Raw genomic sequence first — 24,457 nt, forward strand, 5'->3', positions numbered from 1 at the left:
AGTATCTAGAAAGCCAGAAAGATTGCCAAAAATAACATATACAAACTACATTTTCCCGTCGAAATAAAACAAAAAAACGGGGGGTGAAAAAGGCAAGGGGGAAAAACGGGAAGACAATCACAGAGGAACTAAAAATGGGAGGAAAAAAAATTGGACATTATAGCAATCAATAACTAAAGCACAACACTTGGAACATACACAGGAACAAAAATCCAGGTAACTGGGAAATTCATCGACGCCTTTGGCGGGAGAAGCTCAAGGATGCGGTAGCTTGTGTTCCTCTGAAGTTTCTGCTGGGAGAGTCCATTGAACCTCTGAAGGAATTATGTACAGATTTAACAGGTTCTGGTACGGAGTCCAATGGAACTGACTCCACAAAGCATGCCGTGTTAATGCGAGTCCTTTCGAGCTCTGCTTCTAGCAACTCAGAGCTGCACTGCTGAGCAAGAGCCTAGAGCATACATGGAAACAATTGAGAGAACATATTTAAGAAACAAATTGAGAGAAACACTTAAACTTAGATTGCACTCACTAAATTATATCAAGACCCCAATGATAAGCCCATTTTTATGCATGTCTAAATTCTAAAATGTACGTTTATTATGTTAGATATGACAAGCAGCAACAAGGACTGATATATCAAATATATATATATATATGTGGTCCCAAATTTCCTTGAAACCTGACACGGTACAGGAAAAAGGCAAGGAAAGAGCTCTTACAATCAGGTCATCTGGTGAGACGCTCAATCCTTGCTGTCTGTCATCTCCAAGTGCATCTTCACTTCCACGGGTTGGTCGTCGGTGATGTCCTGGATTTTCCACAGCCTCACTTACACTCTCAGTGGCTTTCTCCAGAAGCACCCCTTGTAAGGACTTCAGAGACTCCCTCGCATCGGGTGTAAAATAAGGATTCAATATGGTTTCAAAATACTCAAGCTGCACAATATACAAAGCGGCAGAAATATGAGCCATCTCCGTAGCGATGTATGGACACAGAGGATTGCAAAAGTCAGACACAATAATGTTTACCTCAAGCGTGAGCTGATAGAAACCATTGGCATCAAGCCACCTAAGATCTTTGGTCTTGTTTTCGTGGAAAAGGCTGAGGAAAGTATCAATTAGACCTTCAACAAGAATGCCAAGTGTCTTATCCAAAAGGGGTTTAGCTCCAGCAAAGACCTGCAGTCAAAGAGTTTGCTTCTTTTTAGCACGGCATAACTTTATATACCTCCAGATGTCATTGTGCATATAACTATATAAATAAAAAAGCTAGTAAGACAATGCAGACACAAGCTCAGTCTAGCACTCCACCCGTGATTATCTGCCTCAAAAATAACAAGAATATGAGTGGAGAAAGAGAGGTTTCTGTTAATTTACCATTGTCAGGAAAGCTTAAGCAATTAGAAGGTGGACTAACATACTATTTATGTTCTATCACTCCCCCTCATGTGAGGCCTGACCCGACCGTAAGGGTTTGAACTCGGGACCTCCTAATATGATACTATGCTAATTTACCATTTATCTCAAAAGCTTAAGCTATTAGGTGGTGGACTAATATTGGTTTTACTAGTCTAATTGTTTCTGAAGATAGAAATTGCTATTTAGCTTCCAGATAAAGAGTAATAATAAACTAAGTTAAACAAAAATGAAAACAGAAGGCATGCATTAGGTACCTCTGCATGCACAGCTACTAAGGTGTGCAGTAACTCGACAGCAGCATCCCTTACACCCTGCACAATACCAGCACTTAAAAACGCTAAAAGAAAAGGCAACCTCCGACAAAGAAGGTTTGGAGGAGAAGCAAGAAAGAACTACTGTTACTAATGAAAAATCAACAGTATCCGACTTTAACCGCAGGTGCGGAACCCCACTGAACACCAGAATCCAACAAATAGTTCACAGCCGCAGATCTGATCAAATTTGCCTGATGGGAAGAGACAAAAATGTTCAGTCAACAATCAAACTAGAAATGAGGAGACAAAGAAAAGTAAATTAAAAATTCCATTTTTGTTCCTTTTTATTTATTTACTTATTCTTGGATATTTTAAGAGTAAATGCTCATAAAAATAGGGCAACTCCTAAGAAATTTGAAAGCATATAACAATCAGAAGGGGACCAAAGTAAATGAAAAAATTGCAGAATTATAGTTATTCAATGAAAGCATACGAGCATTTAAAGAGTTAAGAAGCAAGCTCTTGCCCTGGAAACCATCAGAGGTCCTCACAGTAGTCAATTATCATACCTCCAAATTTCTCTATCAAGGAAGCTTAACTAAACTGAGAAACTTGAGCACTAGAATCCCCTCCCGCAATCACATTTCCTTTGTACTCACTTAACATATTGAACCACTTTTTCAATGACCATAAGGGTGACCAGACACCATAAAATGCCTACTGGTCTCGTTAAAAGTGATTTAGTTCGAGGCTTTAATTCTTCCATACAGTCTACAGTGTTGGAGGTTATAACTTTTGAAAATACGGGGATCAAACAAACACTTTGTGCATAAAGAATGGGCCAGCAACATTTTAACCTTTGTAATTATTTTATAAGAAAAGTCCTTTTATTGTATAATTCAACTACAAAAGATTGTAGGATAAATTATATTTATGCATTTCTTCTCTCTATTGCTTTTAGCAGATATGCGATAATAGAGTTGCTGAAACAAAAAAGAAAAATCAACACGGTAGAAACTCCCTGGATCCCACATCAGACACAGTAACAGCTACATACATTTTAGTCTTATGAGCTTGTGGGAAGAAGACGTGGCAGGGGTTTGCGGAGCAGAGATGATAGTAGGAATTTTCTTTTGAAGAACTAAAGCATGTTTGAGTTGTGCTATACCTTTGCGAAAGTATATTGTTCAAGGACCTTTTCTTCAAGCCCAGAGAAAGACACCACTAAATCTCGTATGTCACTGACCTCTTCATCCCTTTCCCTGAAAAAATAAAATAAAATAACAATACACGAGATGATATCATTAGTGGAATCAGCAGGATAAAACTAAGACTGTTCGTTTCGCAGGTTCGAATTAGGTGCTTTTGAACACTTTTAATTTGAACCGGTGATTTAGAATCTTGCCGTTCAAACTGCAATCCAAATTGACGTGTGGTAATATAAAGTCTGAACAGGAAATAAAGTCTGAACTGGTGTTTGGTTACATCAATTTAAACTGTTAAAACAAATGGTATTTGGATGGGTTTTTATTGTACACTTTAGGTTAAGACCACCAAAACTTAAGAGGGAGTTAAGTTCCCTCAAACACATCTAGGACGGGATCTAAACCCACAGCCCAGATTCACAAAAAATGAATCAAACTGATAAGGACAATAAGCCGTTATTAAAGCAGGTATATGTGAGGAGAGGTAATAAAGTGTGACGTGGACTTATTAGTATTGTTAGTGTTAGTAGTGTGGTTTGTGTACAGTGCGGGGGCGGGTTACCGTGTGTATTGTAGAGAGGTATAAATGGGCCAGAGTTGGATTAATGAGGGCAGGAAATAACTGGAGTTGTAAAAGGAAGACTTGGCTAAGGCTGAGCAGGGGAAAGGGAGTCCTTCGGTAGTCTGTAATTCTCTCTGTTGATCAATAAAGATTTCTTCTTTCATTCTTTTGATCATTTCAGGCGTAAGAATTGCATTGTTCTTATCATTTTGGTATCAGAGCGTTGATTCTGGCAGTAAATGGCGGCTAGGAAAACATATGAGAGGTTCGAGTTGGTGGGGAAAGAGATCAAGGAAGTTAGGGTTTCCATGGAGAAGGGAATGGGCGACATGGAGAAAGGTCTCGGAGAAGTTAGGGTGGAATTGTCTCAGAATAGGACAGATATGTCCGAGATTCGCCGGTTAATGGAGGAACAGATGAAACTCCTTTCTTCGGCCACGTCGGTGCCGGAGAAGACGGTTGCGACTACCGCCGGGATGGATCACGGACTAAATCGTGCCGGAGAAGGTCGCGAGTTGAATCGCGGACCCGATCGCGCCGCCGATGATCGTGATGTGAATCGCGATGGAGAACGTGCGGGTATTCGTGCTGGAGAGGCTCGGGAGGCAAATCGTGCTGACGAGCGAGTGGAAATGCGTTTGGGTGAGGAAAAATCAATTAACACTAGGGTGACGCAACAGGTTATGTGTCCGGCGGGGGATTTGGGTTGGCAAGAACGGGGCATCGATCGCGCGATGGAGGGGAGGAATCTTCGAAATCCAGGTCGCGAAGGAAGAGAGGATGGGAGAGGGTTTGCGAGGGGAGCTCCCTGGGGCGCTCAAGGGAGAAATTGGAACGGGCATCGAGGTGAGGGGCGAGGTTTGTTCGTGGATGGTGAGTCTTTGGAATTTGATGACCGGCGGATTGGGACCGGGTTCCCTGTTCATCGAGGGGGAGAAAGGGGACAGAACAGTAACGTGATAGATAGGGGCAGGGAAAACTGGGAGGGCAGAGGGGTGTTAGAAGAGTTGCCGGTTAATGAAGATTGGGCAGGTCTTCGTAGGAGACATGTAGAGTGTCCTATATTTAGGGGAGAGGATCCAGATGGTTGGTTGTTCCGTATGGAACAGTTTTTTTCCATAAAACGGTGTTCGGACAGGGAGAAGCTCATCACAGCGGGAATTTCATTGGAGGGGGATGCTCTGTCGTGGTTCCAATGGCAGAATGGCCGTAGGCCTTTCCATAATTGGTCGGAGTTTAGGGTCGCCTTGTTGCAAAGATTCCGCTCCTCGCAAGAGGGCAATCTTTGTGAGAGGTTTTTGGCAATAAGGCAGGGGGGAATAGTGGCCGAATACCGTCGGCAATTTGAGGTGTCCGCGGCCCCATTAAGGGATGTGCCGGAGGAGGTACTGGAAGGGATTTTTGTTAATGGACTCAAGGCACCGATTCGGGCTGAGGTGAGGCTCCTGAAACCGGTGGGGCTGGGGGAAATCATGGAGATTGCCCAGAGAATTGAGGAAAGGAATGATTTGCTGCGGAGGGAAAGGGTTGAAGCCAGTTTTTCCCGACCACAATTTAGAGTTGAAGCCAGTTTTTTCCGACCACAATTTCATAGTCCCCCGAGGGCAGAGTCTTCTCCAACTTTGGTTAGGACGGTGCCGGTAGTGGAGCGGCCACAGCGGAACCCTGCATTGCTAGAGAAAACGGCAACACAAAGAAGGGATTTTCCATTCCGTAAGCTTTCCGATTCTGAGTTGCAGGAAAAGAGGGATAAAGGACTTTGCTTTAGGTGCGATGAGAAGTTCACCTTTGGCCATCGTTGTAAGAAGAAGGAGCTGTGGATAATGTTGGTTAGCGATGAGGATACAACCGACTATGAAGAGGATGATCCAAATTTGCCATGCTCAGATTGGGAGGAGGGGCAGCCGGAACTTATTGAGTTGTCTTTGAACTCCGTGGTAGGACTTTCGACGCCAAAGACAATGAAGCTCCGGGGCACAATTGCTAAACAAGAGGTAATAGTATTAATTGATTCCGGCGCAACTCATAATTTCATTTCATTAAGTTTTATGGAGAGAGTTATGATTCCTATTGCACCTACTGCTGGGTTTGGGGTACAATTGGGGACGGGAGAGTCAGTAAAAGGGAAAGGGATATGCAAGGAGGTAGCATTGACATTAGCACACTTGACCATAGTGGAAAATTTCTTACCGCTTGAATTGGGGGGTGTGGATGTTATATTGGGTATGCAGGATGGGGGGGGGGGGGGGGGGTGGATGTTATATTGGGCATGCAATGGCTGGAAACATTAGGTGGGGTGCATGTCAATTGGAAATCGCAGATTATGAAATTCAGGGTAAGAGGAGAGACGGTTACTTTGAGGGGTGATTTGAGTCTCTCCACCGCAATGATCTCTCTTAAGGCCATGTATAGGACCATCAAACATGAGGGCCACGGCATCTACTTAGAACTAAGTGCCCTAGATGCTAACAGTGGACCGGATTTGGGGAAATTGGGAGAATTGGATCAGCAATTCCAGGGGGCTGTGAGTGCGGTCCTGCAGCGACATTCGAAGGTTTTACACATGCCGGAAGGGCTTCCTCCCCAACGAATGCGGGATCATCGCATTATTCTTCAGGAGGGGACCGCCCCTATTAGTGTTCGGCCTTATAAGTACCCTCATTTTCAGAAGAACGAGATTGAGAAATTGGTGAGGGAGATGCTTTTGGCGGGTATTATACAGCCAAGTAGCAGCCCATTTTCCAGCCCAGTTCTTTTAGTAAAGAAAAAAGATGGGAGTTGGATATTTTTTGTGGATTATCGGGCACTTAACAAGGCTACGGTTCCCGATAAGTTTCCTATTCCGGTTATTGAAGAGTTATTGGATGAATTGAGTGGGGCCACCATCTTTACCAAATTGGATTTAAAATCCGGTTATCACCAAATTCGGATGTGCAAACAAGATATCCCGAAAACAGCCTTTCGGACGCATGAAGGACATTACGAGTTTTTGGTTATGCCCTTTGGGTTAACCAACGCTCCAACCACTTTTCAATCCCTTATGAATGAGGTATTGAAACCTTTTTTGCGGAAATTCGTTTTGGTATTTTTGATGACATTTTGGTTTATAGTAGAACTCTTGAAGACCACATCAACCATTTGGATGTCGTTTTGTCTACCTTGGAGGACAATCACTTATATGTGAACCAAAAAAAATGTATTTTTGCTAGTGGCAAGTTGGAGTATTTGGGCCACATTGTCTCGGGAAATGGGGTGGCAGCGGATATGAGCAAGATTCAAGCAATGGTAGATTGGCCTACACCTCGTTCTATCAAGGAGTTGCGGGGGTATTTGGGGTTAACGGGCTATTATCGGTGGTTTGTTTCGGGCTATGGGCACCTTGCTTGGCCACTTACGCAACAACTAAAGAAAGACAACTTTCATTGGACTAGCGAGGCGGAGGACGCTTTTCAGAAATTGAAGCGGGCCATGACCACAGTCCCGGTTTTGGCACTGCCAGATTTTGGCCAGCCATTTGTAGTAGAATCGGATGCGTCCGGATTTGGGATTGGCGCAGTCCTTATGCAACATCAGCGGCCCATTGCTTACTTCAGTCAAGTTTTGTCATCACGTGCTCGAACGAAATCAGTTTATGAGCGCGAGCTCATGGCTGTGGTCCTCGCCATTCAGAAATGGCATCATTACTTATTGGGGCGTCATTTCATTGTTCGAACGGATCAAAGAAGTCTAAAGTTTTTGTTGGAGCAGAGATTAATCAGTGAGGACCACCAAAAGTGGTTGTGTAAGTTGTTGGGGTACGATTTTGAGATCCAATACAAGCCGGGATCTGAAAATCGGGTGGCTGATGCGCTATCTAGGCCGCCGTCAGGGTTGGAATTGGCCCATCTTACCACTTCGGCCGTATATGACGGGGCTGAAATTTGTCACCAAATCCAGAAGGATCCTCGGCTGGCCGCTATTCAAGCTGCTCTTGTGGCTAATTCCGCAACGGTGAAAGGATTTTCATTGTGTAACGGCATGTTGTTGTATAAGAGGCGGGTGGTCCTACCCAGGCATTCTTCTCTCATACCGGCCCTATTGGCTGAGTTTCATGGTAGTAAGATTGGGGACCACTCAGGGGTATTGAAGACCTTTAAGAGGTTGTCTTCTGAATTTTTTTGGTATGGCATGAAGCGGGATGTGTTATCCTGGGTGGCCGCTTGTTCGGTGTGCCAGCAGAATAAGACTTCTACTTTGTCTCCCGGAGGGTTGCTGCAGCCGTTACCTCTTCCAAGCCTAGTATGGGATGATATCTCCATGGATTTTGTGGAGGGTCTTCCAAAGTCAGCTGGTCATGATTCTATTTTGGTGGTGGTGAACCGGCTTAGTAAGTATGCCCATTTTTTGGCCCTATGTCATCCGTTTTCGGCAAAATCGGTGGCTGCACTGTTTGTTAGGGAGGTGGTCCGGCTCCATGGGTTTCCTCAAACCATTGTGTCCGATCGCGACAAGGTTTTTCTCAGTCATTTTTGGAAGGAGCTTTTTCGTTTGCAAGGGACCTCGTTGCATCACAGTACGGCTTACCATCCTCAATCGGATGGTTAAACGGAGGTGGTTAACAGGTGTTTGGAAGCTTATTTACGTTGCTTTGTTTCCGGAAAACCGACTCACTGGTTTTCGCACCTTGCTTGGGCTGAATATTGGTATAATACGAGCTTTCACGTCTCCGCGGGGATGACTCCTTTCCGTGCGTTGTATGGTCGTGATCCGCCCAAGTTAGTTCGTTTTGAGCTAGGCTCTACAGCTAACTCCTTATTGGAACAGCAAATGCAGTCCCGGGATGACATTTTGGACGAGCTTCACGCGCATTTGTTGCAGGCCTAGCAGGCAATGAAAGCGCAGGCGGATCTTAAAAGAAGGGACGTGTCTTTTGAGGTAGGGGATTTGGTATTTTTGAAACTCAGGCCATATCGCCATCGTTCCTTAGCCAAGTTCTCCAATGAGAAACTCTCTCCTAGGTTTTATGGTCCCTACAAGATTCTCATGCGTGTCGGATCCGTGGCGTATCGGTTGCAACTACCCGCGGCTGCGAAAATCCACCCGGTTTTCCATGTGTCGCAACTTAAGAAGGCCATCGGCCTGTCTTTACCGGCTCAAGAGGTTCCGCGGAGCTTAACAGCTGACATGGAGTTGCGCGTCGAGCCGGAGAAGCTGTTGGCCACTCGATTTTCACCGGTCTCGGGGCAGTTGGAAGTGTTGCTGCAGTGGCGTCATTTACCTGACTTCGAGGCTTCGTGGGAACTTTTTGATGTTATTCAACAACAGTTTCCTGAATTTCACCTTGAGGACAAGGTGACTTTTTTTGGGGGCGGAGTAGTTGATAAGGGCAATAAGCCGTTATTAAAGCAGGTATATGTGAGGAGAGGTAATAAAGTGTGACGTGGACTTATTAGTATTGCCGTGTGTATTGTAGAGAGGTATAAATAGGCCAGAGTTGGATTAATGAGGGCAGGAAATAACTGGAGTTGTAAAAGGAAGACTTGGCTAAGGCTGAGCAGGGGAAAGGGAGTCCTTCGGTAGTCTGTAATTCTCTCTGTTGATCAATAAAGATTTCTTCTTTCATTCTTTTGATCATTTCAGGCGTAAGAATTGCATTGTTCTTATCACAAACATTGGTTCATAAGAAATGTTTCACTCTATTTAAGCATGTGCGACTCTTGGCCAGATATGAGATTCAGCAACTTCTTATCCATATTTTCCACAACATGCGGAAAAGAAGAAGCTTCAGCAAAAATCAAAGTTCACTCATAAGTGACAGAAAAGGGGTTATATACCTAGACTGCAGCCAGATATGTTTGTATTTGTTGTATAACTCATATGAAAGTTCCTCCTTGCAATAGCCGATGTTACTTAATACGATCAAGAGTCTTTGGTGAGGATCCGCTACACTTCCAGGGAAATCAGTGAATGACTTCTCTTCTAATTCATCTGAATATCCATTCGGAAAATGTGAACCTTCTTTGCTTGTTTTGTTTTGGGCAAGCTCGCTCCCAATACGCTCCAAATAACCTAATTAATGTACAGAATACAAATGTAACACAACTAGACAATTCCAAGCATACTTCAAATTCAAATAATCACCAAGTGGAAACCTCATTTATTGTACCAGCAAAATCCAGGTAGCAGTTTAAAAATGCAAGTCTAACAGATTCTTGAGTCTCTTGAAACTGTGAAAACATATCTTCAGACTTTGCAGCCTCGCTACTTAGAGACTGAACCATCCTGCAAAGTAATGAAAAAGATTATTTGACAGAGTGGCAGTGCAAGGTACTATCTGCTTTCAGATGTAAAGTATGTCAAACTCTACATCCACACTCCAAACCCTGCACAAATATTAGAGATCTATCTCCACAAGATACCGTATCCCCACAGTCCAATCCCAGCGGATAAATTAGTGAGCTATCTGCCTTTTAAGATGAAAAGTATGTTAAACCCTAAATTCCATGCCACAATTCAGGAAGTTTGGGAGAGCAACAGGTCAGGACTCAGGCGCAAGTTCACAAATCTCGAGCTTGCCACCTATTGCTTACAAAAGGTTCATCATCCTAAAAAACAATAGAGAGAGAGAGAGAGAGAGAGAGAGACTTACAAATTGATCTGATCCATTGCTGAGGCCATAACAGAATGGAAAGCCAGAGGCAAGAAAGAGATCGTGTAAGGAGACTTGTTCCTTTCAATAATTGATACTAGAACCCAAGTTTCATCCTTTGAAATCTCCTCTGTTGATGCTCGCATCCATGAGCAAAGCCTTAGAATGTAAATCTTTGTTATCTCTGAAAGAAGTGTTCTTACCGCATTAACTGTTGCATAATAAAGTCAAATAGCTCAGACTCCACTAACAAACTCAATATTTTGAATTCAGCAAAAAAAAAAAAAAAAAACTCAATATTTGCAGCTTCAGAGAAAACTATGACCAGCAATTGAGGGAGCTGATTCCTTCACTTCAAAAGCTTGGCATGCCTTAGTAATCTCCTTTATGGCATCACTCATATATGGTCGGAGAATATTTGATTCTTCAAGATCACGAAATGCATTGTGAACCTGCACCATCATGAACTTATTGGTAACCACCGACTAACTAAATCCAGGGACTGAACATCAGATATAAACATACAGACAGCAAATGCAGGTTAACAGAGGATGGTGTTAATACTAAAGTTTGAATATAACATTAACCGGGTAATGAAAAAATCAAGAGAGAGATCAAGATGTAGATAATAATATGCTTCTCTTTTAAAAAATAATGAGTGAATTGAACCACAATTAATAACGATCAAACCGGAAAACAGGAGTCTATTAGATGAACAAAGTTGGTAATATTAAAGATCAATAAGAGTAGCTTATTTGACTGGGCTCACATTTATGAACTGGAACAAAATCCTCGAGCCAGTGCGCTTACCTTTGTTTCATAAGCAGATATGGTACTGCTAATCATTCCAGCAACTTCATCGAGAGAGTGAGATGAGTACTTCCCATCTCCCACTTTTTCCTCAATTTTATTTGCAGAAGCATTAGTATTTGCTTCAGTTGAAACCTGAGACAACTTGAAACAATAAGATCCAGAAGCGAAACGAAGGATAAATCATAGCAAAAAAGTGGTCAGTGGCAAAGAAAACCTTGCTGGTCTTCAAATTATAACAGAAAGATAAGAAAAAAGCTAGAAAGTGGGTAATCATAAAGATTATAAGAAGATTAAGGTCACCATAAAACCCAGTTCATGCGATTTTGTTATATCTGCAATTAGATTTAGGCTCTTTATGATTTAACAGTTTAGTCTTTGAAACCATGAAAAAGAGTAAGTTCATAGATTTCTTAGAAAATGAATAAAAAGGTGAGAAACTGATAAATATAAAATTCCATTCCAAATAAAGTGCCCTTGCCTCATTTCATCTAAATTTTAGAATTATCGAATTTTTAAAATTGTTTAGCAGCTCTAGAAACTAAAATCAAGGGTTCATATTAAAGAAATTAATAAATATACCTTCGCAAATTTCCCACTGAAAACAGAAAGTGCTACTCTCCAGAAGGCTGGTATATAATGAATAAGTACAGCAGTTAACCTTCGAATATACCTCCCTCTAAGTGCATCAACTTCTTCACTTGTCAAGTCTACTGGCCGAGAATCCACTGAAAGGTGGTTGTTCATAGAATAGTTGACATCTGACTGGCAAGAGGAAATAGAAGAACAGAAGTATAAAAATTCATGAATAAGCAGTATTCGGCAATGGAAAGAGCATATTTCCTATACTAATAAAAAATAAATAATTTGATGGTTAAACTTACAGATTGATTCAAGTCTTGCTGAATCTGCCTCCATTTTGCATCAGACAAGGCTTTTTCACGAATCTCATTATGCAAATTTTCCATCCTACTTTCATGATCTAAGGAGCACTTCTCAAGCAAACCTCGAATTCTTTGGTTCTGAAAGGAACAAGAAGCTCAAATTTAGTCTGTTGATCTTTTGGTGATCAAACTGGAGTGATTTTCCCGAAACAGAAACATAAGGTATTTTTCTTTTCATTTTCATTTTTTTCTGGTGGCCGCACGAGTCATGCAACTACTAGCTGATAGTGGTTTAGAAATATGGAAGTTATAGGCGGGTATAATAGAAGAGTTAAAGCTTCATGTTCTGACTCAGTTCACCATATAAGTAAAATCTACAGAACTAAAAACTTGAAGAATGAGTGCTTAGAGAAACTCAATCCAGCACAAAATGAAACAGTTACATCCCAACTATACTTTAACAACAAAAGAATAGTAGAAAAATTTTCCTTGCCTGTATACTTAAATAATGCCAGACAGGATCTGAATCAGGTTCCAGCTCCACCAAAAGCCTTACAGTGTTTTCGAGCTACATAAAGTGAAGTATTGCATAAGCGTCAAAATATAAGGATTAAAGGGACAAAGGGGGTGAGAGTAAGAAACAGACGGAGAGATAGTGAGCTTGAGGGAGAGAGAGAGACAGAGAGATAACAATAGACAAAAAGGGGAAGAAAAGTAACATATCTTTGATCCAAGATTATAAATATATATATGACAGAATGACAACAACTGTAACCTTGTATAACCAAAATATAAGCTAATCATAGTATCACCCTGGAGCAAAAGATACTTTATTCTATCTCAAGCGATAATACTAATTTCTAGTGGTGAACAGCACTAACACCACTCTTTCAGCATTAAGTGTCAACTAAAAGAGGAATTCTCGAAAGGTACATCATAAGCTTACATTTGTTAAGTCTATTTGTGGGTCCTCCATAGACTTGTAAAGCATTCCTTTAAATTCATGCATCACCCTCTCAACCTCTTCAAGAACACGTTTCAGTATTCCCACCTGTAAGCCGCCAAATAGAGAAACACTATATAAAAGAAGGATTTTTTAAAACAAGAAAAGGAAGGAAAAGAATTACTAAAGTAGGAAATATTAGCCCATAGACATGAATCAGTATAGTTGTAAATTCATAAATATATTTCTGCCAAAAAATGATAAAATGGAATAATCTATATCAGAGGACGCCGTTATCATCACACATAATAAATAAGAGAAAACGAGAATGACAAGACCTCCAATAAACAAAGATTTTTTTTTTAAAGACGAGAAAACATTAAAAAAAAATATATTCTTCCAGCTCTTAAGAATAAATATAAAAAGATCATTCTCAAGTTTTTTAGTTTCCGCAGTTTTTCCTGCTTTTTGCTGTAATCCTTATAGGGATATCTTTTCCTCAGTTCTTTTGATAGCATTTTTCAGCATTAATATTTTTTTTTAAGAATAAAGATATATTTTAATCATTCATGAAAGCCAGGAAAGAGCATCTTAATAGTATGACATCAAAATACTTTAAAAGGACCAGAATAGAACTCATAAACCAAAACTCATGTCAGGAGCTCCTATATGAGAAGTAAACAACGTGACAATAAGAAGAGTGAAAGGCATCGTCATTGTATATAATCCATGCATTTCAAACATGATATAATTTATCTCAAGTAAAATAACTTTCAAGAGCAAAGGCAGATTGTTGTATACATGAGATGGCAAAGCAATGGATTTCGCCTTCTTGTATTCTCTAACTGCCAAATCATATTCTCCCTTACTAATGCTCCCACGTATGGTACTTGGCAAGTTAAAGAGGGTCCGGAACCTCTGTAACATTCCTTGGACTGACCTGATCTTCTCAGCTTGAGCCTAAATCATAGTTCAAGAGATACATCACAACAAAGTCATCCAAATTCCATAAGCACAGACAGAACTAGCAATCAACCCAGGAATAAGTATCACAAACCTGCCTCTCAAATAAAGGCTGAAAAGCACGATTAGCCAACGAACTCACTCCTTGAATACAACTAAACAAATGGGAAGTTCCTGATCCTTCAGGGTCTTCTTCAATTCGCCTCAACTTTGACTCAATATCTGTTGAATGTAAGATACTACATCAACAAGAAGCACTCCAGCAATACCAAAAGGCAATCAAGCAAAAGGACAGACCCAATGACATTTCACTTTTTTTTTCCCTCCTAATAGGAAGACACTCATGAGAAATTAGTGGGTGGGCTTGACCTAATTAATAATGGTTATTATTATAACTCAACAATGATTCATGATATAGTTAAGAGTAGAGAAAATGACTCAAAAAGATAAGGAACTCATTAAGTAGCAAAGAAAGAAAATGCAGCAACTTTTCTTTCTTTCTTTTTTTTTTTTTTTTTGCAAAATAATAAAATGCATTAGATTTTCTAGAGTAGTGCTATGGGTTTAGTAGCCTGTACTCATGGCATTCATAACGTGTCTGGCAGAAATATTAGTCATTCAAGCCATTCATCTGTATGCACAATGAAGACATAAAAGAGACAGATACTTCAGTGTGAAGTGGTCTCCCCATGGTGCATAATGCTTCATTGGTTAAGGATAAACTTTTTTGGCTAGATTCTGGAGTAGAAAGCAGAATACAATGCCTGTTAGAAGAGACAGACATGTTCACTATGGATAATGGTCCTTAGTTAAAGGAGCGCAAGGATATTGAAAAGCTATGTGATAGGATTTGTAACTTTCTTTTGTTTCCATGAGGACACTTTATGCTATTTAAACAAATTTTATTCTCTGAACAAATCTTTCTTTTCTTGTAAGAGAAAAGGGGAAAAAAGATGAGAAAAATAAGATGATATCTTAAGGATTAAAAAGTCCATCATTCACGGCCACAAAAGAAGTCATTAGTTCTTTTCTCCACAAACATTTACCTCCAAAAGGACAAACAGTATAAAAATAATGCGTTTCATCTATGAATGCTTCCTAAATTAACATTAGTGACTTCATATGACTTGTGCCTTTCTAATGCATAATGCTTGCAGGTCTAATTTGTGGCCCAGCCGCCAGCTTATAGTGTCTTCCAAATCAGAAGCATCTTATTGTAAAGCACATTTAACACTATACCCCTCCTAGTAATTACCCCTTTCTACAAATAATGACAACCCTATGTCACAAAGATTGCTTACCATCAATTGTGGTTTTGCAAGAGACAAAGCAATCAAAGTTGTCTTTAACCAATTGTTTTCTCTGCTGCGTCCGCCCTTTAAGATCACTTTTCAAAGCAAGAGCACCAGCCTCCAGGTCTGCAGCACTTGTATCTTGATGTATCCGAGATAGAAACAACTTCGCATCAAATTTCTCAGAGAAATACATCAACTTCTCTGCACACATTCCCATAAAGGAAACGTCAGCCACATGCTACAGCAAAGGCAAGACACAAATGTGGAACTAACATGACTCAACTTGCATTAACGAGATTAAATTCTTGAGCCACTTCAGGTCATAAATACGTCCGTTGTTTACTATTTAACAGGAATATACAAAATTTAGCCACTCCTAAAATTTCAAAGGAACAACCAACCAATTACCAAAATTTAAATATTTTATTTTGATTTACTGCTAAGTGATCTTAATTCATGATCACAGATGAACACTTGAAACCTTGAATGAAGACATATTTAAACTAAGAACTTTCAGTTATCCGTGTGGCAAGTTGGATATTAGAAATTCTCTTGACAATAAAAATAAAATTAAGGGAATAAAAAGTCAAAGAAAAATATTACGTTTTCCTGACATTTCTTTCCCTTTTTTTTTAAGAAACAATCATCGCCAATCAACAAGAATGAAGAGATCAATGTTGCTTTCCATTGTGTAATTAAAAATATGATACATTACCACGGAGGTTGTTATCCAGATGATCTCTTTCATGCTTGGATGGAGAGCTTTCTGATGCCTCAGTTATCAGCCTCAATGATTTGTTGTCTATTATACTGCAAGGACGACACGAACAGAGCTCAGCAACAGCAACAAGAAGGGAGTAAAATGGACTGCTAAACTTAAATCCCAATACATGTGAATCCTTAGCCAGCTATCCCAGCTTGCTGAAAAATATCTTTATTGTGAAAGAGAAAACAAAACAAAACAGAGGCATTGGATTGAAATTTACCCCAAACCCAATGGATCAACACATTCCATGCCGCGAGGGAAAGATTGTAAAGTATTAAGTCCCTTTCTCCCCACCACCGATACTTTCTTCTCAAACTTTTGAGCTACTGGCGCTGTCCTTGTCTCCCGCATTTCACGAACCCTGCGAGCAAGCTGTTGGAGAAGCATTATTATATCTACACGTTTTTGTTGAGCCAATTATAGAAACAAAAAGGGGGTCTATTATATACTACATACGAGAACTTCCAACATAACATCACTTTTGGAGAAACAGTTAACGTGCAAAGCACGTACACAATAGACAATCACTTAAAGACTATAGCTCCACCCTTTGCTAGATTTGAAATCGGAGATAACAAAATGTACGGAATTTTAGAACAAACAAATCAAAGCATCACTATTGCAAAAGAAATGATGAAAAAAAAAAAGCACCCCTTTGATATGCTCTCTTTCCATGCAAGTCTCACGCTGGAATTCATCTACTAAGAGCTCTCAAAGTGATATTTTCTTGCATTGCATTTCAACCAGCCCAAGTTCTTTTCTGGCATACTCTGGATTCTTCATAGGAAGCATGACAATCGCTAGTTTTTCATATTGCTAAACACATAGATGGAAATACGTTCCTACAAAAACATATCACCATAGCTGGAAAACTACTCTCCGATAATCCATCAATCTACTTGATGCATAGAAGATTAAAAATATAAGTCACTCTTTCAAATTATTTGTCACCAACATTTACTCAATTTCATGATTTTTCTTCTCATTAACTTTATAAGTTGAGCAACACGAACAGATTATCATAGAAAATACAAATTGTTGTGTGGGAAAATATGCGCTGCCACGTCAGAGAGGGCCGACCCTTCTAAGGAGGAGAGACATCCAGACGGCCGACCCTTCCAAGGAGGAGAGACCTCCATAAAGAAGGTTCTTAAACCTGCCAAGAGCCCCAATAGGCATCCAGGAGACCGCCCACTCCAATGAGGAGATGCCTCCATGAAGAAGGTTCTTAAACCAGTATCCATGAGGCCGACCCCTCCAAGGAAGAGATGTCTCCATGAAAAAAGTTCTTAAACCTGCCAAGAGCCCCAAGGGGAATCCATGAGGTCGACCCCTCCGAGGAGTAGAGGCCTTCATGAAGAAGGTTCTTAAACCTGCCAAGAGCCCTAAGGGGCATCCATGAGGCCGCCCCCTCTAAGAAGGAGAGGCCTCCATGAAGAAGGTTCTTAAACCAGCATCCATGAGGCCAACCCCTCCATGGAGGAGATGCCTCCATGAAGAAGGTTCTTAAACCTACCAAGAGCCCCATGGGGCATCCATGAGGCCGACCCCTCCAAGGAGGAGAGGCCTCCATGAAGAAGGTTCTTAAACCTGCCAAGAGCCCCAAGGGGCATCCATGAGGCCGACCCCTCCAAGGAGGAGAGGCCTCCATGAATAAGGTTCTTAAACCTGCCAAGAGCCCCAAGGGGCATCCATGAGACCGATCCCTCCAAGGAGGAGAGGCCTCCATGAAGAATGTTCTTAAACCTGCCAAGAGCCCCAAGAGGCATCCACGAGGCCGACCCCTCCAAAGAGGAGATGCCTCTATAAAGAAGGTTTTTAAACCTGCCAAGAGCCCCAAGGGGCATCCATGAGGCCGCCCCCTCCAAGGAGAAGAGGCTTCCACGAAGAAGGTTCTTAAACCTGCATCCATGAGGCCGACCCCTCCAAGGAGGAGAGGCCTCTATGAAAAAAGTTCTTAAACCTGCCAAGAGCCCCAAGGCGCATCCATGAGGCCGACCCCTCCAAGGAGGAGATGCCTCCATGAAGAAGGTTTTTAAACCTGCCAAGAGCCCCAAGGGGCATTGTTAGGAACCTAATATTTAGAAGTCTTTTTCAATAGTCTTAAGGGGAGTATAAATATGGGGTTTAGTTGTTAGTGAGGGGGGAATCAGATTTGTAGAGAGTGTCTAGTGCTGTGCACTATTTTGGAGGTCGGAGGTCCTCGAAACCGCTCATCTATCTTGTAATTTTCTATTTCTAGTATTGTTAATGAAGCATAGATTTTCAGGATCCTAACAATGGTATCAAAGCATCTACAATCCACGGAGCTCTTTGAGTTAAGAGAGAAACTTAGGGCTGCTCTAATAGCTAATCACAAGGTTTCTGGAGGGAGTATGGGGGAACTCCGGGACCAAGTGGGGAAGATTCGGACCCAGATGGGTGACTTGCGAGCGGCGCTGCGGAGGATGGAGGCACTACTGGCGGCGCGGCCGATGGCCAGGGAGGCCGAGTTGGGTTGCGACGGCGAACGACGGGACGGGGAGAGGCGACATCGCACGCCTCGGGGCGAGGAGAGCCCAAATCGCGTCGACCTAGGCGGAGTGGAGGTGCCAAATCGGGCAGATCTTCGCCGGGAAGCGCCGATTCACGAAGATCGAGGCCGCGAGAGGGAGTTCCGATGCCGGAGAGACGTGGGTCTCATGGAGGAGCACGAGATCCGTCGCGATCTGGGGCTAGGAGGTCCGGATCTGCAGCGCGAGGGTTTGTTCAACGACGGGAGAGGGGCAGAAGGACGTCGCGACCATCGTGAAAGGGCGGCAGAGCTTGGTCGGCAACGGGAACTGGAGTGGGAGCCAGAGTTAGAGCAGGAGAGGCTTGCTCTGAGGCTGGGACGGCATGGGTACCCTCAGAACAGGGAACCCAGCCCTGATTCGGTCGCGGTTGGGGCTGATTCCGGACCGTTTTGGACCGGGCCTCGCGATTCCGGCGTGAAAGGGACTGGTTCCGGTGCTACGGAGATAGATTCCGGCGCAACGGAGGCTGGACTCGACGATTTGGCTGCTATTTGGATAGGGCTCACGATTCCGGCATGAAAGGGGTTGATTCCGGTGCTACAGAGGCAGATTCCGGCGGAATTGTAGTGGAGTCTCGCAATTCCGACTCGATTACGGCTGGTCCCCGGGAGATTGGGGTTGTTTTCGAAAATTCCAGCCAAATTTGGAACAGGTCTCATGATTCTGACGCTGTTGAGGGTGTTTCCGACGAGGTTGGGGCTGACTCCGGCCCGGTTTGGACTGGCTTCGCAATTCCGGCGTGAATGGGGCTGGTTCCGGTGCACAGAGGCAGATTCTGGCAGAATTGGAGTGGGACCCATGAATTCCGACGCCTTTAATGCTGGGTTTTGTGATTTTGACGCCATTGGGGCTAGCTCCGGCGAGATGATGGCCAGGACGTGGAATTCCGATGAGAAATCCGACAATTTTGGGGCTGAATCCCGAAATTCTGTTCAGAATTGGGCTGGGTCTAGTGTTTTCGGTATGGGCTGGGTCTAGTGTTTTCGGTATGGGCAGAGTCAATTTTGGGGTTGAGCCTCGTAATTACAATATTAGTTGGCCTAATTCTGGTGCAAGGGCAATCAGGCCTCAAAACTTTAACACGTTTGGGGCTGGGAATGGTACGATTGCAGCTGAGTATGAAGAAATTGGTGAGATTGAAGTTGAAAGGTTGATGTCTTGGTTGGCTAAGAAGGAAACTCCCTTAGTGAGGATTGATTTGCCAATATTTTGTGTGACCATTGATGAGCTTGTGCAGAGAGTTTCAAATGAATTGATAGACGTTGTGGTTGCTTTCCAAGATACAAAGAAGATGGAGAAGAAAGTAATTGATTGGCTCCAATTTGAAGACATGACTTACGAGGACAACATCAGTTTGGGGACTTCAATCAAGGAACTAACAAAACCTTTTGTTCTTAATCATTTAGATGTTATTTTTTAATTTTATTTCTTGATTTTCACCTTGAGGACAAGATAATTCTTTGGGGCGGGGGTAATGTTAGGAACCTAATATTTAGAAATCTTTTTCAATAGTCTTAAAGGGAGTATAAATAGGGGGTTTAATTGTTAGTGAGAGGGGAATCAGATTTGTAGAGAGTGTCTAGTTCTGTGCACTATTTTGGAGGTCGGGGGTCCTCGAAACTGCTCATCTATCTTGTAATTTTCTATTTCTAGTATTGTTAATGAAGCATAGATTTTCAGGATCCTAACAGGCATCCACGAGGCCGACCCATCCAAGGACGAGAGGCCTCCATAATGAAGGTTTTTAAACCTGTTAAGAGCCCCAAGGGGTATCCATGAGACCTACCCCTCCAAGGAGGAGAGGCATCCATAAATAAGGTTTTTAAACCTGTTAAGAGCCCCAAGAGGCATCCATGAGGCCGCCCCCTCCAAGGAGGAGAGGCCTCCATAAAAAAGGTTCTTAAACTTCCATGAGGCCGACCCCTCCAAGGAAGAGAGGCCTTCTTGAAAAAGGTTCTTAAACCTGCCAAGAGCCCCAAAGAGCATCCATGAGGCCGACCCCTCCAAGGATGAGAGGCCTCCATAAAAAAGGTTCTTAAACCTGCCAAGAGCCCCAAGGGGCATCCATGAGGCCGCCCCCTCTAAGGAGGAGAGGCCTCCATGAAGAAGGTTGTTAAACCTGCATCCATGAGGCCGACTCCTCCAAGGAGGAGAGGCCTTCATGAAAAAGGTTCTTAAACATGCCAAGAGCCTCAAGGGGCATTCACGAGGCCAACCCCTCCAAGGAGTAGAGGCCTCCATGAAGAAAGTTCTTAAACCTGTCAAGAGCCCCAAGGGGTATCCACGAGACCGACTCCTCCAAGTAGGGAATGCCTCCATGAAGAAGGTTCTTAAATCTGCCAAGAGCTACAAGGGACATCCACGAGGCCGACCCCTCCAAGGAGGGGAGGCCTCCATAAAGAAGGTTCATAAACCTGGGAAGAGCCCCAAGGGGCATCCATCCACAAGGCCGACCCCTACAAGGAGGAGAGGTCTCCATAAAGAAGGTTCTTAAACCTGCCAAGAGCCCCAAGGGGCATCCAGCTAAGAGCCCCAAGGGGCATCCACGATGCCGACCCCTCCAAGGAAGAGAGACCTCTATAAAAAAGGTTCTTAAACCTGCCAAGAACCCCAAGGGGCATCCAAGAGACCGACCCCTCCAAGGAGAAGAGGCCTTCATGAAAAAGGTTCTTAAACCTGCTAAGAGCCCCAAGGGGCATCCATGAGGCCGACCCTTCCAATGAGGAGAGGCATTTAGACGACCGACCCTTCCAAGGAGGAGAGGCCTCCAGACGGCCGACCCTTCCAAGGAGGAGAGGCCTCCAGACGGCCGACCCTTCCAAGGAGGAGAGACCTCATAGGAAGCCGACCGTATAAATATGGGTCCACATCTCCAGAAAGGCCCCTGAGTGGACAAAGGAGTTACGTCTGGGTTTGAAAAATGTCAGTAATGCAGGCATTAATTATAAGCCCATAAACTACCCTTTAATGGACGGTGGATGATTAAAGAGGGATGTACAAAGCCGCAATAGGGGACAAATTGGATGAGTGAACAATGAAAAATGCGGTGACAGGCTATGGGTCTGAGCTCATAGGCTAGTAGGTCACTCAAGTGGATGAGCCTACCAAGAAAAACCACCCATGAAGTAATCTCTAGGCTATAAATGAGGCAAGGCCCCGAATTATAGAGGAGAGAATTTTTGGTTATTTTTCATATGTAATCAGAGAATAGAAAGCTGATTCTATGTAATCCAAAAAGAGCCCAAAGGAAATACAATACACAAGTGGATGTAGCTCTTCCTTAATAGAGTGAATCACTATAAATTTCGGTTGTCCTCTCATTCAAGCATTATTCTCATGCTTTCAAAAATATAACAAACACTTCATAATATAATTTTAAATATACAGTTAATTTTTAACCGGTAACCCCACGGATACCAAAGGGTGAGTCAGCGTATTTCTGTTGACGAAATTTCACCGTCAACACAAATTATCATCAGCAATCTTACTTTTATAAGCAATAGTTGATTGTTTATCAGCTCCAATTCACTACTAATTCTAAACTACAATCTAGCCACCACCACACCAACACTTCTCAATTCAAATGAATTTCACAATTCCTGTCCAAAAAATCTTTACAAGTAAACGAGATAACTTTTCTTCATTCTCCATTAGAGAAAACAAATAACGGAATCGGAACTGCAAAAAAAATTAATAACAATAATACCTCAGCCTCATCGACGCGCTTCCAACAATCGGGCTCGTCGCCGTCCCAGCCGCCATCATCGTCCCTCCTGGCGGCTCTGCCGGCACCGGGGCGGTCCCTGGAGGCGACGGCGCCGGTACGGAGGTGATCTCTCTCGGTGGACTCGTCGTCGCCGCTGGAAATGCTGAGCATCTCGACCTCGGAATCGTCGTCATCGTCTACCGGTCGCCTCGCCTGAGCTCCTGCCTTCGGCATCGGCGAGTTCTTCGACGGCGGCGGCTGCGGCGGCGGCTGAACGTAGTTGGCGACGGGCTTGCGAGAGTTGAGAGAAGACGGCTTCTGGTAATTGAGATCTCGCTGGGCTTGCTCCTTGAGAGCCATCTGAAGGAGCTCGTCCTCGTCAATGTCGTCACTGTCGCTCGACATTCTTTCTCTCTCTCTCTCTCTTCTCTCTCTCTCTATCTCTCTCTCTCTTCTCTCTCTTCTCTCTCTCTCTATCTCTCTCTCTCTTCTCTCTCTCCCTATCTCTCTCTAGGCTCTGTGACTTTTCTAAATTACTTGAGTTGTAATCAAAAGTTTTTGGGGATTTTTCTTAATAGATCTGAAATGGAGTGGGAGGTAATTCCGATAGATGTTTCTTTTGCGTTTTAAGATGGTCGTTGATTATTATTCGGTCGCTAATCCAAATTTCCTTTTTTTTTTTTTTTGAGGAATTTGCGGTTCCTTTTTACTCGAAATTTGCATCCAAGTATACGACATTTTGGTCTCTTTTTTTATTTTGATAAATAAATCCTCAAGTTTGTTTTATATATTTAAATTTATATTATTAATTTTATATTTTTCTTTCATAAAAAATAAATTTTAAATATTAAAATTAAGAATCATATTTTGAGTATATTTTAAAAAAAAATCCCAAAAATATTAACAATTAAAACTCTTTCTTTCTATTCTACTTGTTATTTTTTTCACGAACAAAGCATGTGCTCCAGTATAAGAGGGTGTATTAATAAAATAACAAGAATTTATAGTTTAACAAAAACTCAGAATTAAAAAAAATCTAAAAATAAAAGATTTGTAAACTTCAAAAAGAGAGTGAAAGAGAGGGGTGAGAACTAGGGATGGCTTCGCTCAAGCGTGGCAAGGGAGGGACGTAACAAATTTAGGGTACGTTTAATTCATTGATTTAAGTTTTTAATTTGAGTTAATATGTAACTTTATGTGAGAGATTTTTATGTAATAAAAAAATTAAATGTGACTGTTTTTAAGAACTTTTTACTGTAACAAAACTCAATTTTTAAATTCAAATATGTGAAATAAATGGGCCTTAAATAGCGATTTTTTGGGATCGCAATGGAAGGGCGTTAAGTGCCCCTTGCGGAGCTACGGTAAGAAGGCTTTGTGTCACTGAGATTTGGGCTTGTCCGGTAGGGATAACTTTACATCTATAAGATCTAGGCTTGTGCAATAGAGGGCGAAATCAAGGGGGAATGGGCTTGTGGGGTCGCCATTAGGGATGGGGTGAGTCGCCGAATGGGTTACTCAAGAGAGAGGGAAAAGGGATGTGGAGTGGTTGGTTTCGCTAGAAAGGGGGGGAGGACAGAAGGTAGGGGTGGTGGTTTTCGTTGGACTTCACAAAGCTTCCATGGCCGGTTCTTGTTTGATTTTTTCTTTTCTTTTTCTTTTTTTTTAATGTGAAGTTTAAAAGCATTCATGTCTTTTCATTTATACGTGATGGTATCACGTGCAAAATTCTATGAGAAATCTAATAAAAATGGATAGAAATGGCTTAATTGCCAGTGCTTGAGAGTTTGGGATCGTTTTGTTAAAATTTAAAGAAAACAACTCACGAAGGAAAAGGCAGAAGTGACCAGCAAATGCCTTTTTGCAAATTCTTTTGAAAAGTTGGCGTCAAACTATAATCTTTTTAAACTTGACAGGCAAAAATATAATTTTAAAGATATTTAAATCACAAATTTTCTTTTTAGTCCTTAATTTTTATGAAATTGCAATTTGGCTGCAAAGTTTATAATCTTTGCAAGGGTATTTTGCACTCTTGCTCCCTGGACTAGTAGAGTTTTAGCAACTTGCTCACTAAGCTTTTAATTTTATAAATTTATCCCATAAATTTAGAAAATTGTCGTAGTATGCCCCAGTTTACCAATCTTGCTTTGATATTTTGTTACATTTAAGGAATTGAGAAATTTAAAAGATTTGGTGAAATTTAGGATGTTAGTATTTTTCATCAAATGTACCTTCTCATCTCCAATTCAAGACAATAATAGTCATCAAAGTGGAGAACATTGCCACAAAGTTGTCTTTTTATTACCTTAGAATAGTATTTTACAAACTTTCCCACAAAAACGATACATTTGAATACAACTCAATAGAATAGTATTCCACATACTCACCCAAATTAGGCTCCATGCGACGTTAGAGTGGATGTTATTGAGTTGAAGCACGTTTTAATTTTTTGAATTATAATGTCC

General features: G+C 42.0%; 1 protein-coding gene across 1 annotated transcript; it reads right to left on the minus strand.

Annotated features, from left to right (window-relative positions):
* Positions 1 to 142: 142 nt before the first annotated feature.
* Positions 143 to 22,710, minus strand: LOC21387414 (exocyst complex component SEC5A). Its single transcript, XM_024171294.1, has 21 exons — positions 21,993 to 22,710; positions 15,952 to 16,103; positions 15,681 to 15,775; positions 14,972 to 15,166; positions 13,765 to 13,892; positions 13,509 to 13,667; positions 12,711 to 12,815; positions 12,258 to 12,332; positions 11,765 to 11,902; positions 11,463 to 11,645; positions 10,881 to 11,015; positions 10,396 to 10,522; positions 10,071 to 10,281; positions 9,588 to 9,703; positions 9,256 to 9,490; positions 2,844 to 2,937; positions 1,849 to 1,926; positions 1,676 to 1,732; positions 1,032 to 1,181; positions 723 to 938; positions 143 to 451 (listed from the first exon to the last, which is right to left on the minus strand). Exons 1-21 carry the CDS (start codon positions 22,395 to 22,397, stop codon positions 230 to 232), a joined length of 3,276 nt encoding a protein of 1,091 aa, XP_024027062.1. The 5' UTR covers positions 22,398 to 22,710; the 3' UTR covers positions 143 to 229.
* Between the last annotated feature and the right edge of the window lie 1,747 nt (positions 22,711 to 24,457).

This window comes from Morus notabilis, unplaced genomic scaffold (genome assembly GCF_000414095.1).
Source record: "Morus notabilis unplaced genomic scaffold, ASM41409v2 Scaffold1782, whole genome shotgun sequence".
NCBI lineage: Eukaryota > Viridiplantae > Streptophyta > Magnoliopsida > Rosales > Moraceae > Morus > Morus notabilis.